Source organism: Martes martes, assembly GCF_963455335.1.
Source record: "Martes martes genome assembly, chromosome: X".
In the NCBI taxonomy this organism is placed as follows: Eukaryota; Metazoa; Chordata; class Mammalia; order Carnivora; family Mustelidae; genus Martes; species Martes martes.
The window spans coordinates 101639483-101657318 of NC_137897.1; the positions used below are offsets into that span (position 1 = coordinate 101639483).

Below are 17836 nucleotides of genomic sequence, written 5' to 3' on the forward strand. Positions count from 1 at the left end.
CTAAAGCTTAACAGGCAGTTTGGGAGAGGGGATGGGGTGAAGAGGGCTGTGGAGCTGAGCTGGGAGCTGGTCCATTGTTGGGTGGGGAAGGAGGGAAATCAGACTGCAACTTCTGGCCAAACCTGTGTCTGAGATCTCTGAGTGATGGAGGCGAAGGGGCTGCGTGGTGAGCCTTCCCTCACGAGACCCCTCCTGCAGCCCGTCTCTACCCCTGTGTGATCCTTTCCTCTGCTTCACAAATCTTTCCATATCTTTCCCCCTTGCCCACACCTGAGGAGTTGGGAGTTCTCTGAAGGAGGTGAGAGAACTCTAGGCTCTGAGAAAGGTTGGGACCCCACGTACAGGGGGATGAAACCTCATAGCTACGCCCCAGTCACTGGGCTCTGTCCCCACACCTGCTGGGGAGAGAGCCAGAGACTGCCTTTCTGGAAACCTGGGCTTCTGCGGCAGGTGAGGGGGCGAACCTCCCCCTGGTTCCGCAGACACAGTGCTTCTGCAGTCCCAGGACAGAAGTGACAGCCGCCCTTGACTGAATGCTTTGCATGTCAACACTGTCTTCGCCTTCCTTTAAAGTGCCTTCTCTTTCGTTTTTACACATCACAGAGGATCCTCAGATGGACTTAGCCTCTCCATGCCTCCAGTTCCTCAGCTAGAGAATGGGCCTGCGATGGAGACGAAGTCAGGACAGGTGAAGTGCCAACAGCACGAGGCCCATAGGAAGGGCTCCTGGAATGTTTGCTAGCACCATCTAGCTGTGCGCCTCAAAGTGGGCCACTTTCCTTTACCGAGTCCCACTTTCTTCATCGAAAATCAAAGGAGTTCAGGGGACAGAATGACCTCCTGCCAGCCTTGCTCTTCTAGGATTCTATATGTCTGAGGTGGGGAGGACAGAAATTGCTGACCTATGATGATAGGTGATGAGGGGGTACTGGGAGGCCCCCAAAAGATGAACTAACCTGCTGAAGGTCACACAGCCAGTTACTGGCCAAGCTGAGGTTAGGCTCCAGAGTGCCAAACCTTTAGTTTCAGGCCACTGGACTGGCTAGGCTGCAGCCTGCCCATTCCTTAGCACCCAGGGGGAATCAAAGCATTTTGTTTGAACAATGAGGGAATTATGAAATGGAGGTTATGGCAGCCTCTGGGACCAAGGGAAGCTTGTGCAGACCCCCCAAACCCAGTGGTAACCTTCCTCACTGGCCAAGGTTCCCATTTCCAGATATATGCCCATTTCTTCTCCCAGAGCTCCTCCCTACAGGTCCTTGTGGCAGGCCCTGGATTCTCTCACTGTTTGCTGGGACCCCCAATAAGACCTTATTCACAATGGGTGATTCTCATTCACCCACAACTTCAAGGAGGCCTGGGCAGGTAAGGAGGCAGAGGCCCAGAAAGGACCAAGGAGAGATTTTTGCCAAGCGACCCAGCAAGCCCTCGGCAGAAGCAGATTCAGGACTAGATCTCAGATTTCTGGGCCCTTGGCCTCATGTAGAGAGAAACTCAAGGGACAGGCAAGTCTCCTAAAGCATGAGCCTGGCTTGGAAATCCTAGCTCAGGAGCTTTCCCAACTAATGCTGCCACAGGGGAAAATGCTGAGGGCCTGATCTGTCCCTGGGGAGGCCCTTCCAGTATCCAGTGTCCGGAATACTGAAAGTTTCTAGGGGCCAAGGCGCAATCATGATGGGGAAGCAGACCCCTAGTGAGGGCACGGCAGGTGACCCCAGCTGAAGACAGAACCAGACGGCTCTGTGAATTTGAGCAAGAGACTTGACTTCCCTGAGCCTGTTTCCCCATCTATAAATGGGGGATAATGATGGCTGCCCTGTCCACTTCTCAGAGTAGGGTGAGGTTTAGCAGAGATAACATGAACTCCCACTAGTAAGCTTGTACCACAGGCTGGGCACGGTGCCCAACACTTTCCTTGCGTCATTTCATTCAAACTTGACCACTGCGCTGAAAAGTCGGCAGAGCATCCCGCCAGATTTGGAAACAGGGCTCACTGAGATCAAGACACTGCCTTTAAATTCTCACAGATAAGTGAATAGTAGTGCTGGGATTTGAACCCTGCTCTGACCCACACTTCCCTTCCACTGAAAGCCCTTTGTCAGTATGATTATTATCAGATTAGCATGGCACGGAGGCCAGCTCGTAATCAGTTTATTAAATTCCCTTCATTCTAGACCGTGCTGTAGAATGTCAGTCTTCTCTTCAGGCCCCAGGCAGGGGTTCAAGGGCTGAGTTGAGACAGGGTTCGGCAAACTGTGACCTGCCACCTGTTTTTATAAAGAAAGTTTGGTTGAAACACAGCCACACCCATTCATTTACACTTTGTCTGTGGCTGCTTTTACAGCAGCTGACTGGGGGAGTCGAGACAGACATGGAATGGCCCTGCAAAGTCTGAAAGACTATCTGGCCCTTTATAGAAAAAGTGTTCTGACCCCTGATTTCAAACTTTCAAGGAAATATTCTGGATGCAGCTCTGGTCTTTGGCTGAAGTCCACAGCAACAATGAGGAAGCCCCGTGCCGGACTCCCTCTGTGAGCCCTGGCCAGTTACATCAGGAACACGGGCTTTTCAAAGGATCTCTGGAGGGGCCTCCCATTTGAGGGTTCCAGAAAAAGGCTGGCTGAGTCTGCAGCCCCTTCTGGAGCTGGGAGCAGAAGATAGTTAAGTCTTCCCTTACAGTCCGTTTCACAGTTAGCTGGCCTGAGCTCACTCTGGTCAGAAAGAAACTGTGGATTGAGAAATTTCAGCTGAATAACCCAACCTTTAGGCCTGAAAAAGAAAGTTATATAAGCACTTCTGAATGGCTGCTCCGGCCAGGCCCCATAGTTCCCACCACAATGGAGGAGCCCAGCCCCAGCTGGTGGTACCAAGTCAGCCAGGGGCTGTGGGAGAGTCTGAGATGCTAGGCTCCAGAGGGCTAGTGCTCATTTTACACACGCCTGCAGGCCTGAGAAGCCGTGAGTCTGGGTCTGGGTCTGTTTAGCCTCCCTAATCTCTGTCTTTTCAGAAGCTGCCTAAAGCTTTCCAGGTGGATTTGAAGTACTGTTGTTGTTGGTTTCTTTTTTTTTTTTTTAAGATTACTTATTTATTTATTCATGAGAGACAGGGAGAGAGAGAGAGAGAGAGGCAGAGGGAGAAGCAGGCTCCCTGTGCAGCAGGGAGCCCGATGCAGGACTCGATGCCGGGACCCTGGGATCATGACCTGAGCTGAAGGCAGCCGCTCAACTGACTGAGCCACGCAGGCGCCCAGTACTGTTGTTTTCCAAGTACTCTGTCCTCCAACCCCACCCTTCAACCTCTTGGTCTAGGACTTACGGGCCAGAAACAGTTAAGTGAAGCCCTTTTCCTTCTTACCTCTGCATTTTCAAAACCACCCCCTACTCTGATCCTACTGTATTTATCTGGTCAAGATATTGCCAAAGGGGGCAACCCATATGTCCCGCCTTCTTTTGGTTTGGTGTCTAATTACCTAATTATCTTTCCCTCATTCTCTGTCCCAGGGTCAGACTCACAGTCACCCACTAGCATCCAGTTGGTACATTCGCCCAGGGGACCCCGGTGGCTGCTCCCCTTCCTGCCCCACCTCCACTGCCCACCGTCTTCCTGCCAACTTAACCAGATGCGATCGGGCCTCAGAAGCCAGTGTTAGTGATCCCACCAGTCCACAGCATGCCGTCTATATCTTTGGCACTTACTGAGAATACCAAACACACTTTGTACTTAAGTCTTCCCTCCACGGGATCTTCTATAGGACCATAGAAAGGATTTGCATTCTAGAATTTGAAGTCCAAATTCTAGATTCAGTTATTGGCTTCACTTCTCTGAGCTCGTTTTCTCATTTCTCACTTGTAAAACGGGGCTCAGGGACTGTGCCACCCAGTCCTTAGGATGATAAAAAGAGTTATTTTTAAAAAGAGTTCTGGAAGCTGCACACTTCTGGGTGGGTATTAAGTTCCCCAGCCCTGCCACCACCCCCTTCTCCTTGGTTCATGTAAAATTAGAGCTTTGGGGGTGATGAGGGAGGTAACAGACCAATCAGCATAAAGCCAGCCCACCTAAACCTCTCTGCCTAACCAGTTACTCTGACGACCAGTTTGCCTAAAAGTCAAAGTAGTAATTTTGAAAGAAGGCATTTTGTACCAATTTTCCTAAGAGGCAATTCCAGCATAATGTCATATTTTTAAATCACTATGTCACAATCTGCAGCATTTTGTCAATGATGAGATTATTTTATATGCTTGTGTGTGGCTTTTTCTATTTTATCTCCTACTGAACAGTTTTTTTTTTTAAAGATCTTATTTATTTATTTGACAGAGAGGGAGAGGTCACAAGTAGGCAAAGAGGCAGGCAGAGAGAGGGGGATGGGAAGCAGGCTCCCCGCTGACCAGAGAGCCCGATGCGGGCCTCGATCCCAGGACCCTGAGATCATGACCTGAGCCGAAAGCAGAGGCTTAACCCACTGAGCCACCCAGGCGCCCTTGAACAGTTTTTTTTAACAAGCTTTTTAACAAGTTTGTTTGCAGACTCTTTCTTAAAATTCTGTATTTCTAGCACCAAATACCTGCCAAGTCTGTAGAATAGTCCACAATATTTATTGAATGCACCTTTCTGATCACGCCGGTCTTCTTCTCGCTGGGTGGTACTCTGCATTGTGTATGCCTGTGTGCACCTAATGAGTTGATTAACCAAATTAGCGGGTACCCATGCTCCTTTCTGTTCTGCAAGATATTGGCGTTTCGACAGCAAGCAATAAGAAGTGAGACAGATTGGGCAGAATTGCATTGAAATCCTTGCATTTTATTTTTCAGGCTTTCTCATTTATCAAGCAGCTCTATTTTGTGAAACATAAAATGATACATACAAAGTCATTACCAAATGTACTTATTGCAGGAAACATAACCATTTTCAGGAAAGGCAACCTGGCTAAAAAGTCCCGAAAGTGTTCAAAAGTAGATAAAATTAGAAGACACCCACCAAGGATATAAAACAGCTTTGAGTAGGAATCCCACCTTTAACCAGAATGTCTTTAAACCAACTGCTTTGTAAAAAGCTTTAAATGACACCAAAGGAAGAAAAAAAAGGACACCCAAACAGATGCCCAAACACTTAAAAGTGGACTGAACATTATGGGAACTGGTTATTAAGCAGAGGTTCCTTTCGTGAGTTTGTGGCCAAGTGGTTCGAGGCCGTTTGACCTGGAATCGATCTGGGATGCAGGCACTTACCTCCGTGCAAGGGCAGTCTATGGGCACGGGGACAACCGTGGACCTCGGGGGACAGGAATGCCCCTCCTGAACATGATCTCCAAGAGTAAGGGTGAATTGTCAGCTTTTAACTCTTTATTATAAAGACATATTTACACAGAACAATCTTTACAAACACAGTGAACACAATTATGGGAAGGAGACAACTTCTTAAAGAAAAGGGCCTTAATATCTTTGTATAAATTAGTATAAGAACCATACACAATCATTTTAAATAAGACAGGACCCCAGCCACCTACTGCTCTCTTCTGCCCTGTGTCTCTGGACTTGACCAACTTTCCCCCCTAACCCACGGGGCTGGCTGGACAGCTGCTGAGGCAGGAGACGCAGAAAGGAGGAGGGGAAAGAAGACCCAATCCCTGGTGGGGGCATCAGTGGCAGACGAGGCTTTCTGGACCCTGGCCAGCCCCCACTGCCAGCCTGAGGGCTGTGCGGGAAGCTGGTGCTCAGCCCAGCTCCTCAGGGTGGGCCTTGAAGCAGCAGCAGCAGCAGCAGCAGCAGCAGCAGCAGCAGCAGCAGCAGAAGTGAGGGGGAGAGGCGGTTAGGCGACGTTGGGGTTACTATGGGACTCGGAGGGCCCTGACTCCCCCTGTCCCCACACATACATAGGTGGGCCATCAGGCTCTGGTCTCCCATTTCCTCCCTCCTGGGAGGCCTCTGAGAAGGAAGCCTGCTCAGACCTGTATTTCCTCCCATCTTTCCTTCCTTCCTTCCTTCTCTCCTTCTTTCCCTCCCTTCCTTCTTCTCCCCCTTGCCCCACCCCGAAGGAAAGGCCACTGGGAAAGAACGTCCGGTCAACATGAAGGGAAGGCCACCGAGTCTATTTACTTAAGGCTACATCCTGGCTAGCGAAAACCAGTATCGGGGTTGGCGTGGGAGACTCAGTACCTGAGCTGTCCCTGTGAAAACACACGGGCTTTGGTAGCGCTGCGGGAAGGGGGCAGCTGGCCAGGGACCTTTTCAGCCCAGGTCGGGGAACGGACCAGCAAGGGCAGGCCAGGGAGGCAGGAGCAGCCGGGTCCCCATACCGCCATGGGGCAGTTCATAGCTGGCCTGCCCCCTCCCTTCCCAGCCACCCCCAGCCCCAACCACGGGAAAGGCACTCAATGTGTTTTGAAAAGATATCATCAAGAGGGAAGAGGACATCATCAAGTGGGAGTGGGGAGACCTGGGTCCTCATTCTGGCTGTGCAGTGACCCCGAAGAATAGGTTGCTGTCCCTCTCCAGGCCTGGTTTTACATGAGTTTGCATAAGGAGGCGGAGCTAAGTGATCACCAAGGTTCATTTTGGCTCTGACATTCTTTGATTCTTGGCAAAAAACACTCGTCCTGTTTGGCTTTTGCTCCTGGGAGGGTATAGAACCATCTCCTGAGTGAGAGCTTCAACTAGCGAGCAAGGGAGGGAGGGAGTGGGGGGGGGCGCGAGTTGGGGGGTGAGGTGGGAGGCAGTGTTAGGAGACACAGAGAGGTGACAAAGTACTTCATGGCCCCTCTCCTTCGCCTCTTCCTGAAGCCAAACATGGCATGAGGAAAAGGCCACAGCAGCTAGTCCTCCTCTTCTCCAATGCTTCCCCACTCCCCTTTGCCGGAGGACTGAGCCCCATTCCAATGCCACCCAAGGCACGTTGTCTGCATCCCAATCAATGCCCCAGCCCCTCTAACCAGCACCTCCTTGAAGGGGGAAGGATCCATTTGACTCAAAAGCCTGGGACCTGCTGGAGCCCCCTGAAGAAGCGAGTGTTCCCCACCCAGCCCTGGTGAGGGAAGGAAGGGCTGGGCGAAGCTTGGGCTGTTGGGCAGTGAGAGGTCGGGGCTAGGGGAAGGGGAGGGCCGGGGAGAAGGCCGGCCTTCCAGTGCTGCGTCTCCAAAGTCAGTTCAGGGAAGGGCCAGGAAGAGGAGCTGGACGGATCCGTGGAAAGAAAGGGAACCATCCGAACTAGGGGCGGGTCCATGCCATTCGGGGAAGCTGGTGGGTGAGAAGAGTCGGGACCATCAGCAGTGAGGACAGGTGTGAGAAGAGAGGCTAATGGAAGTGAGGGCTCCAGAGAAGCAGACCAATCGATGGAGTAGCCAGATTCGCAGGGGGCGGGCACTCAGGGGCCCCTTCAGTCCTAAAGAGACAAAAATGACCAGAGAAGAAGTCACCGACATGTCCTAGGTCAAAGGAACCGGCCGGGAAAGGAAAGGAGACAGCCTTCGTTTCCCTCTTCCCACAACCCTGAATGTAAAGCCCAAGGTGCCTGAGTTGGTGCCACTCTGTCGGGGGTATAGGGGTGAGAGAGCAGGCCAGGCCTCAGGGGCAGGCTCAGGACTTGCTTTCTCTGCTACTGCCTTGGATTTTTCTTTCTTTCCCATGGCTCTGGGCAACTCTCTTCTTCTCTGCCTGCTGTCCCCCAAGGCACTCTGCTTCCCTCCCACACTCTGGTGAAGATCCACCCTGCACACCAGTAGGATACCCTGAGGCACTCTTCTCTGGCTCAACAAGGTCCCCCTAGGACTTCTAGAACTCTCTAACTGGGCCAGCCTGCCCAACCCCAGGCAGCAGAGTGGAGGGGAGTTGGCACCCCATTCCTGGGGAGTCAGGAGATCAGCCCCAGGTGTCAAGCCCCTCTCTGGGCCTTGATCTCCAAGTCCATAAAACAAAGGGGTAAGATGGGTGCTCTGTAAGCCCCCAATGTTGCGTGCGGGCCTGGAAGGGCTTGGTGCGGGTGTCTGGCTTGTGAGACGCAGCAGAGTCACCTACCTTCCAGGCTGTCCCTCCCCTGCTCCTTTCACTGCCCACTGACCAAAGGCTCAAGTACCTGCTTCAGAAAGGCATGGGGCCCTTGTGGGAGAGGCGTGGCCGCTGGCGGCGAAATTTCCTCCGACCGCCCTGCCAGGGCCCCGGTCCATTCCTCGAGCCTCTGGGCTGCACCAGGTGGCGGATGTTGCCCTCCTCCAGCCCCTTGCCATCAGCAGGCTGCAGCAGCGGCCCTGCAGGAAGAGGAAAGCCTGTTAGCCAAGAGGACTGATGCGAATGGGCAGAGGTAGTCCTCATCAAGTCTTCTCTTTGGTTTGACCTTCCATCTTGGTGAACAGTTTGCCATTTTTACACTGGCCTGGGCCAAAACCTACTACTCACATCTTGCAATGTATGGAGCTGACTTTATGTCCCTTTGGCAGTTCTACCATGTTTGTGGCAGGCACAAACATGTTCTTCATTTAGAACACGTGGGTAGAGTATGGGGCATATGTCTGCACTTGGTCAGGGCGCAGCAAGCAGAAACTCCCCATTGTACCCTGGCAACGGATACACTGAAAACATTTCACACATACAATGAAATGAATCCCCCGCCACCATGTCCCCATCACCCAGATTCAACAGTTATCCAGGTGGTGTCACAGAGGCTTTAGTTATCCCTTTTGGTTTTTCCCTTTGTGGAAGTATTCTACAGCAAATCCAGAACATCATGTCATTGTCCTCCGACATCCTTCAATCTGCAGGTGACCCACCTTTGAGGACTTGAGACCCCATCCCTCACCCCCTGGACATCTCATCAGTTTTTTGGCATCCCTGAGGCTCCCTTGCTGATCACAGGGAGATCCCTGTAATCTCCCTGTTGGCATGGATGGGGGGGGGGGGTTGTGTCTGACCCTGTGTCTCTGTGTGCCTTAAGCTGGGCTCTATTCATATATTCTTAGAGGCCAAGAAATATTATCTGAATGGATGAGTGAACCAATGAGTGAATGGTCACTTGAGGCAGCGAGTCTGGTCATCAGGAGCAGTGTGAGCTCCTGCAGCTGGCACCTTCCCCCACTGAATGCCTTATCTCCTTTCATCCCCACATCACACCCGATCCCGTGTCTGATGTAATTCCTGCCATTTAGATTCCTGGTGGCTTCTCTCCAGCTTTCCGGTGCTCTGCTCTACATCTGCCCACACCTGGCTTGGAGGAGAAGGCTCCCAACGCCAGGCCAAGCCCTGACAATGAAACCCGAGTGGTGCTAGGTGTTCTTGGGTGCAGTGAGGGAGAAGTCACCTGGGCCGGCTCTCACAAAGGCTGCAGTACAGCCAGGGAAGGTGAGCTTGCACTCTGGAAACAAGCCTGGGCTCTGGAAGCAGGCCAAACAGGGAGGTGAGAAGGTGCTGGGCAGAAGGCGGATTTCAGGGAACCTGTGCAATGCCCAGTCCAGGGCTGGCCTGCAGAAATATGGCTTCTGAGGTCAGTGATCACAAATCCCCTGCTCTCTCCTCCCACACCACTGGATTTGCCTTCAGCTATATCCCGGCCCCTGAAGCCCCATTTCCATCCATCCGGGCATCCCCACAACTAGCTCACAGTTTCCATATCACCACCCGTTGGCTGCTAGCCCCCCAGTCATACCCCTGGCTGCTCTTCCTTTCCCTCCTCCTTCCTCCAGCATCCCCATGCTTTGGTTCCTCTGTTGGCTCCTTGGCTCTAGTGATTTCTCCTCCGTTTGCACACAATTTCCAGGCAGTTATCCTCCTCTTGGGCCAAAAGCAGGCGAGGTTTGTCCTTTGGGCCCTCCCCACCCAGGCTCCAGGGGCCTGCTGCTGTCTCAGACACGCAAGCCCACTGCGCACATGCGCACACTCTAGTCCCCCCACTCTGCCTTCTCCAAGAAAAGTCACAGACCTGTTAGGACCCTACTGCTTACCAGCCACATTTCTGTGCTTCTGGTTGGGGTGGGTTAATGCAACAGCTCCTCCCCCAGTGAGAATTAAAAACCACCACGTAACAAGAATGAAAACATAAATTATGTTCACACTTTGGGGCAGTGGGGCAGGAGGCCACTTTTGTCTGTCATAAAGCCATTTGCAAAAGGGCTGGGCCAGGGAAGGAGAGAGGAGGGAAGGACCTTCACTAAGCACCCCCACCCCTGACTTCAGCTGCTGCAGCTTCTGCCCTATGTTTTGGGGTCCCCTCAAGGCCCTCCCTGACCACTGAGGGGGTAGGAATGATGCTGATGAGGAGTCCCATACCAAAGGCACACTCAGGGCAGGAAGGACTGTGCTGAGGGTGTGGCCAGGTGCAGGGAAGGACCCTAGGGGCCTTGATCATGTGAGGCCTTGGCTCTTGAGTCTGTGACCCTGACTGCTAGGGGCGGAGTGGGTGTGGGCCGATGACACAGATTACGGCTGCAGCGGTAGAGTGGGCATGTGAGAGTGCTCACAGTCTTGGGTGCTGAATATTTGGAGGTGATACCCTACCTCCAAATATTCAGCACCCAAGACTGTGAGTGTTGGTGGCAGTAAGGGAAGGAGGGCTGGGGTGAAAGGCCCTAAGTGGGGGGAGGCCAAAACCAGGATGGGGAGTGTGGATGGTGGCTCATATTCCAGCCAGGGAAACATCTAGGCTCCAAGCCGGCAGAGAAGAACTACCTTGAGCTGACTGAACACTCAGCCAGGCCCTAGAGAGTGGCCACCCAGAAGGCCCCGGCACATTGCACCTCCTAGGCGGGGGGCTCACTGTCCTCTTTGTAGCCAGAGTTCTGCAGCTCCTCCCACACCCTGATCCCATCACCCACTTGTTTCCTTCTGCTTTTGATTCTGCATCTGGCTTCCCCTATGATAAGTTGACACCCGAAATGTGGGCTTTCTCCTGTCCGTTTTAGAGGCTGTAGATTCGCAACAGTGCGGAGGTCTTGGCTGTACAACAGAACCGCCCTTCAGAAATGGGGGCCGTCTTCAGTGCACTTAAATATTTTCTTCTAACTCATGTGCTGCTTTAAGGGAGGCTGGGGGCAATCCCCCAAAGAATCTGAAGCCTAGAGGGACTGGAGCCCCTGCTCTCTGAAGCACCATCGGAATGAAGCCTCAGCCTCTCTGCACTGAGAGCTGCACGCAGGGCTGAACAGGGATTGGTTTTCTCGAGGCCTGAACTCCAGCCCTGCTGGCGCACAAAGGGGTGCGTGTGACTTTTCAGGAACATGCCAGCCTCACCAGGAATGACACGGCTGCTTCTCCTCTCGCCATCTAGTCTATCTGGTGACTGCTTTAAAAGCCCTCATGAGTGCTTGGTGGGGGGACCCTGCTGGGTATGCCCCCTCCTGGCGCTGCAGGTCTCTCCCTGCTAAGGCATCTGTCCTTGGACTGCTCAGCCCTCCACCCCAGTGCCCTGAGCTATCTTCCCATGCCAGCTTCGCTGCCCTTGGACATGTCATGCCCTGGCAGCCTGGCCCTCCACTACACTTGCGTTAGTCTTCTGCCCCAGAGGCCGGACTCAGGTTACAAGAGTGCTTAGCACTTAAGAATTGGGATGGAGTCAAGGTGCCCCCTCCCCGAGAGGCTGTCCTCACACTAGCACTGTGACTGCAGGCTTTGCGCTAGGGCCAAGGAAGGGAGGAGGAGAAGGAGGGAGAGGGGCAGAGGGGTGCTCAGATAAGAGCAAGAGACACTTGGCCGTGGCCCAGCAGCTCTCAGACTCAGAAGAGCAAGGTGTATCTCAGGTCAGGAAGCAGTGGAGGAGTTTGTGTGTGTTTGGTGAGGGGGGAGGCGCAGACATTCCGAGTCAGGACAGAGTGCATTGTGGAGGAAGCAAGGTTTTCAGGCCTGGGAATTTTTTTTTCATGATTTATTTATTAGAGAGGAGAGGTGTAAGCAAGAGTGGGAGGGGCAGAAGGAGAGGGAGAGAGACTCTCAAGCAGACTCCTCTCTGAGCGTGGAGCCTGATGTGGGGGGGTGGGGAGCTCAATCTCAGGACCCTGAGATCATGACCTGAGGTGAAACCAAGAGTCAGCCGCTCAACTGACTGTGCCATCCAGGCACCCCCTGGGCCTCTGGGACTTTGACTGGAGACTCTGGCTGGGGAGAGCATGCAAGCCTGGGCCAAGGCCAAGGTGGTTCTGGGGTCCCTGTTTCTGACCCAGGACGGGAGGCAGGAGGAGCAGGACATGAGTACCTGGATCCTTGGCTGGTGGCCACCTACACAGAAGTGTCCCTCCTTGGCTCCTAGAGATGTCACGAGGGGGAGAACGTTGTGAGAGCCCAGTGTCCAGCGCTAGGCTTAAGCAAAAGGTGAGGGCAATAAATTTACCAAATAAGGGCACAAAGGTAGATGACTTAATAAAGAAGGGTGAATTAAAGCAAGAGGTGACAGGGTCTGCACCAAACACAGTGTTCCCTTCCCTTGAAACTAGCTGGCCCCTTTACTAGCTGGACCCCTAAAGAGTCCTAGTAGTGGTCAGTTGCCCAAGGGTCTCCCCATAACCTCTGCGGGAGCGCCAAGTAGGCAGATCAGGAAGCCCCAGCTTCCTCCAGGACACCCTCTCTGTACCCACTCTTTCTTCCCTGATGGTACCACTTAGGACTGTTTGCTGGTGGTGGTGTCCTGTGGGTGTCTCGTCTTGCCAACTGCACTGGATGGAAGGCACCTGAAGGGCAAGCCCACATGGTGTCCCTCATTCCTATCTTCTGCTCTCCGTTCACCTGCCTGACAGGAGTTTCTGAGGAAAAGGCTGCTCCCTTCTTACCAAGGAAGAGGCTCCTGCAGCACTTGGGTGCTGAAGAAGACCACTGGACAGCTAGCTGAAGGCAGGGGGTGCCCGAGCTAACCTACGCACCTTCCTGAGAAGCCAGGCAGTGCTCCCAGGGTGAAGGCCCTGCCGAAAGGCAAGAGCAGAGAAAGGAGGCAGCCTACCGAGAGAGAGGTAGAGGCTCGCCAGGCCCCTCAGCGGCTCCTGGGCTGCAGGCCATCCTCCTGCTCTGGAGAGTCTGAACTAAGTAGGGCCCCATGCCCTTCATCTAGGAAACTGCACTGCCCTCTCCTTCCCTCTGCTCCCACCTCTCTGTGACTCCAACCCTGGCACTGGCATTTGTCCACCTGGTCTTGGCCTTCCCCTTGTGTGGGGCCAGGCAGGCAGCAGTGACAGCCAGATCACAGAACTGTGGCAGCTGGAGGTAGGAGCTGACAGCCCCAGGAGACACTGACACACAGGGGAAAGGCAGCCTGGGCTGGGGCTGCCAGGGCATCGCTGGGGACCAGGTCTGGGGAGGGCAAGGGAGCACCAGTGCCAAGTATGCCAGGTGAGGGGTGCAGGTGGGGGAGAATGGTCTTCCCCTCACAGAATTGCATGGAGGTGTCGTCAGGCGTATGTTTCCCCGTGTGGTGCCTGGAGACAAGAGACTTAAGGTGAAATGTGCCTGTGCTAGAGCCAGGATATCCAAGGAGGAGGGCCCCGGGAAGCGTGGAGTCTGTGGGGAGGACCTCCTGTTCGGGAGCAGGAGAGCAGACCAGATAAGACCTTGGGGCAAGGGAAGAGAAGACCAGCCTGGCCCAGCTCTGCCAGCTCGGCCTGGGGAAGGCTGCTTCTGCTCCCATGCGGGCTGAAAGGAGCAACAGCTGGGCTCCACGCCGCCGCCCCCGCCGCGCGCTCCTGCCTATGCAACAAGTGTCACGTCTGCATCTTGGCACATCATCCCGAGTGGCCCGCGCCCCACAACCGGCGCGCGGCCCCTAACCTCCAGGGACCGGGCAAGTTTCAACTCGGGAGGCCAGACCCCAGGCTCAGGTCAGGCTCCCTCCACTGATCCGTGGGGAGCGGGACATGCTCCCCCCAGGCACATACCCTCCACCACGTGGGGTGCAGGGCGCGGGACCCTGGGCGCACGCCCGCGGCCCCGAGCTCCTCGGACTTCAAGGGGCCGCCCGGAGGGGCAAGGCGCCAGGTGGGTGATGCCCGAGACCGAGCCGAGCCCTCTCTCGGAGACAGCCGTCGCCCCGGCCGGCCCGGTCCCCGGCCCGGGGCGCCCTGTCAGTGAGTCCGAGGCCCGGCGCAGCCGGCGCGTGGCTGCTCCTGCTCTGCTAGCGCCCGGGTCCCGGGAGGCTGAGAGCGCGCGAGTCGGGGCGGAGGGAAGGGAGCGCGTGGGCGGCGGTCCAGGAGGGCGGTGAGGGGCGCGCGGGCGAGCCGCGGGGCACGCACTCACCTCCACACGCCGCAGTCAGGGAGAGCCAGAGCAGCAGGAGCGCCTGCACGCAGCGCCGCAGATTCATGCTGCTCCTCGGCCGCGCCGCCGCAGCCCGGGCCAGGGGGCGGGGAGGCCGGGCGCCCCGAGGCTGGGAAAGGCGCGAGCCGCGGACCGTGCGTGCGTGCGGGCGGGCGCGGAGCTCGCGTGGCTCTCCGGCTGCGCCGCGGGCTGGCCGCCTGCCGCGCGCGCTCGCCGCCGCCTCTGCTGCAGCCTCCCTCTCCTGCGGTGGGGCAGCGCGGCCAAGCGGGCCTCCGCGAGCGGCTCCGGGGACCGCGGAAAGCTCTTTCCAGGAGGCTGGCTGCTCGGCCGAGGCTCCAGCTGCCCGTGGCCCAGACTGCCAGCGAGAATGCTCCCCGCTCACTCCAGGGGCTGCATTTTGTAGCTTGTGGCTTGGCCGCGAGCCCACTTGGTCATGTGGTCATCGGGAGGCCTGGAGGGGGGGCAGGAAGAGGGAGAGGGAGCGAGCCTCCCGCACCGCCCCCCTCCCAGCACGCCTTCTGCAGCCTCAGGCTGGGCGCGAGAGGGAACCTCGAGGTGGCCCCACAACAAAGGCGGCACGGCCGCTCTGACAACCCACAACCGCTCCCAGGACAATGCCCGCCTGGCCAGGGGCCAGAGGGTTTCGGAGACCTGAAGGATTTCAAACACAGGAAGCATTTGGGGCGGTGGAGGGGCACACTTAACCCTTTCTCACCTCGCTTCCTTAAGGGCTGTCAAGGAATCTGGGCGCTCCAGGGAGGACCTGGCCCAGGCTGCCCCCACTCATCCCCTCCACCTCTGACCGGCTCCTTGCCTCTGCCACTCCCCAGCCAAGACCCCCCACACTTCCCACTGACCCTCCTTTTTCCTCTGCATCTTCTCCATCCCCATCTTTGGCTGGGTTTGTATTGGGGGTGACTGTTTAGGCTTGTGCCCAAGACTTCTTAATTGCCCGGGGCCCCCAGGAGGCACCCTCTACCTGGAATGCCCACCCCACCCCATCCTGCCTCCCAGCTCTTCCTTCTTGCAATAGCACCTCAAATCTCATCTCATCCAGAAGACTTGCCTGGGTGACAGTAATCCAGGAAGGGTTGCCTCCCCCCTCTCCCCGCCCTGCCCAGGGCTCCTCCTCACTGTTGGGACAAGCAGCAACTTCTAGGGTGTCCCATTTCATGTTCCCCATCATCATGAGGTGGACAGTTTACCCAACTCTGAACAGTCTAGACTGGATTCATTTTGCCCCTATTTGGGATTCCCCCTTTGTAACTGGGTCCTGAAGTTGTTGCTTTCCTAAGCTAGACTGTCAGCTCTTACAGGCTGGGAGCTCCTAAGGGAAGGGAATGCCTGTATCAGCCAGCTGGGAAGCCCCTAAGACAAGACCTTGTCTTCTCATTCTTCGGCATCTTTCCAAAGTCCCTAGTATCGGACTGCACATAGGTGGCACTCAACACATGTAAAAAGACTACATGAAAAGGTGTTTCTGCATTTCAGCTAGTCAGGCAGATTCTGGAAGTGGAGGTCCAGCTTTACACACAAAAGTACATTGGACAGTGTGTATGTGTGCCACAGACGATGTGAGAAGCCCTGGTATATTTAAAATATTTTTGAAATGTTGAAACCATCCAATATGTACACAATTTATTTATTGTCAGTCTCCCCCCACCAAAACTGTCAGCTCTGCAAGAGAGGGAGCTCTGCTTTGTTCACAGCTGCAGCCCCAGAACCAGAACACCAACTGGGACAGGGCTGGTGCTCAGTACATAATTATGGATATATAAATGAACTTTTCAAAACATTCTTATTGCCTTAATCAAGGCAGTGGGAAGGGAATAAAATAGAGTTCCTGTTACTTGTCGATGGCCCCATAAGCCACAGCCCAGTAGGAAGAAGGCAGACATGTGACACAGAGCACCTCTCATCATCCATAAGGCCTAGGCTGTGAGCAGTGGGCATTTGTAATATGACATCATTTCCCCTGGTGCTGTCCTGCTGGAAAGAGTCTTCCAACCAGGAGGAAAATCACCTGGCCTCTGGTCTCCACTCTTATGAGGTGTAGGATGTTGCCAGTGTCATCTACTTACTGGATTTCATGAGGATGATCATCTCCACCCTCCCCTCTTCAGGGTTTTTAGGGAATTAAATGAGATAACATATCTGAAGGCACGTGCAAATGGGGAATAAACCCTTGTAGGGTCGTTTTTAGGAACCGTGACCCTCCATCCCCTGATTGATCAAGCCCACGCAACCCCAAACGTGGCTTGCCCCCAACACTAGGTTAATAGAAGCGTTTATATTTAATCTCCCTTTACTAGGGTGTGTATGGGTTATTTGCCAAGTGGTTAGAGATTCACTTTCCAATATGGTAGATATGAATAACATTTGAAATAAATCGAAAAAGTCATTTCCTCCGTGGCACTGGCCTCATTTCAATTGCTTAGTAGCAACGTTTGGCCGGTGGCTACTGAGTTGGACAGCACAGAATAGAAACTTCCAATCGTTGCTGAAAGTGCTATAGACAGTGCTGGGTTAAGCACCTTCTTCCTTTTTCTATAATCCTTTTCCCCACTTTACCTAATCTTCAAAATACACAAGGGAAAAAAAATAGGAAAACACACCAATAGTATTTAAGGCAAGCAGCACTCAGTAAATAGAAGGCATGCATTTAAAAGCAAGATTTAAAGAGCTGAACACATGAGAGAATCGTGTTTTAATCTAACCCTTCTCTCCATTTAACCAAATTGCATCCATTTTTCCAGCCCCGGATCCAAGATCTCATCTTCCTCCTTTCTCAGGCCGCTCTTGCCTGCAGAGGCTTCGCCCTCTTCGTAACAGCTATGGCTGTACCTTTCATTGGCAGTCACTCCTGCGATGAGTTGGGAACACCAGCAGCATACCTTCTGGAATTGAGGCACATAAGACAAGGAACGCAACTCTGATTGCTCACTCTGAAACCCCCACGGGATCCCATATTTCTTAATGTCATATTCAAGGGACCGGTTTTCATATCTGTCTTCACTCACCAGACTTCAAGGTCACGGGAATGATTGTACCTAAGACAGTTGCCTAGCACATACTTGGCACTTGGAAACTGCTTGCTGAAGAAATAACTGTTGGCATAACTCTGTGCTGCCTTTGTTCACGCGTTCAAGAAAATGAGACTATTGTGTTAATATCAGCAAATAAATGTTTTAAGGTGTTCCTTCAGGGGTGAGGAGGAGGTACATGAAACCACCCTCACTCTCCTGCCCTGAGGCAGCAAGCAGCTGGGAAGTGCATTGTTGCACGTGAGGATTGGGTCAGGGGCAAGACTCAGTTTCCGATCAAAGTCAGAGGCAATCCCGGGGGCAGGGGTAGGACTCAGTGTATTACTGAGATAACTGACCTGCGTGAAGCCATTCTGTGACTTGTCACCCTCATCACTGCTGTGTACAAGCTATTCAGCATCGCTTAGTGTCCTGTCACCATCACCACCACTGGTTGCTGCTGTTCCGTGGACTCACCCAGCTCTCTGTCCTTTGGGTTTGAGCGAGCACTATCTCTTAGAAAGAAGTCAGCTTTTGGAATTTCAAATAACCAAATTCAAATTCCACCTCCCCAATCTCATTCATTAACTGTGTAGCCTTGGG

The 17836-nt window shown here is 54.0% G+C and overlaps 1 protein-coding gene across 1 annotated transcript; it reads right to left on the reverse strand.

The window, feature by feature from the left end:
- Positions 1-4778: 4778 nt before the first annotated feature.
- Positions 4779-14578, reverse strand: APLN (apelin). Its single transcript, XM_080795403.1, has 3 exons — positions 14190-14578; positions 8065-8236; positions 4779-7374 (listed from the first exon to the last, which is right to left on the reverse strand). The coding sequence occupies exons 1-2, from the start codon at positions 14254-14256 to the stop codon at positions 8070-8072; spliced, it is 234 nt and encodes a 77-aa protein (XP_080651529.1). The 5' UTR covers positions 14257-14578; the 3' UTR covers positions 4779-7374; positions 8065-8069.
- Positions 14579-17836: the final 3258 nt, after the last annotated feature.

Excerpts from the sequence above, each read along its gene's own strand:
- APLN (XM_080795403.1), bottom strand. The coding sequence starts at position 14,256 with ATGAATCTGCGGCGCTGCGTGCAGGCGCTCCTGCTGCTCTGGCTCTCC. Across the intron at positions 8,237-14,189 it reads CCTGACTGCGGCGTGTGGAG|GGCCGCTGCTGCAGCCTGCT; the intron begins GTGAGTGCGTGC and ends CTCTTCCTGCAG.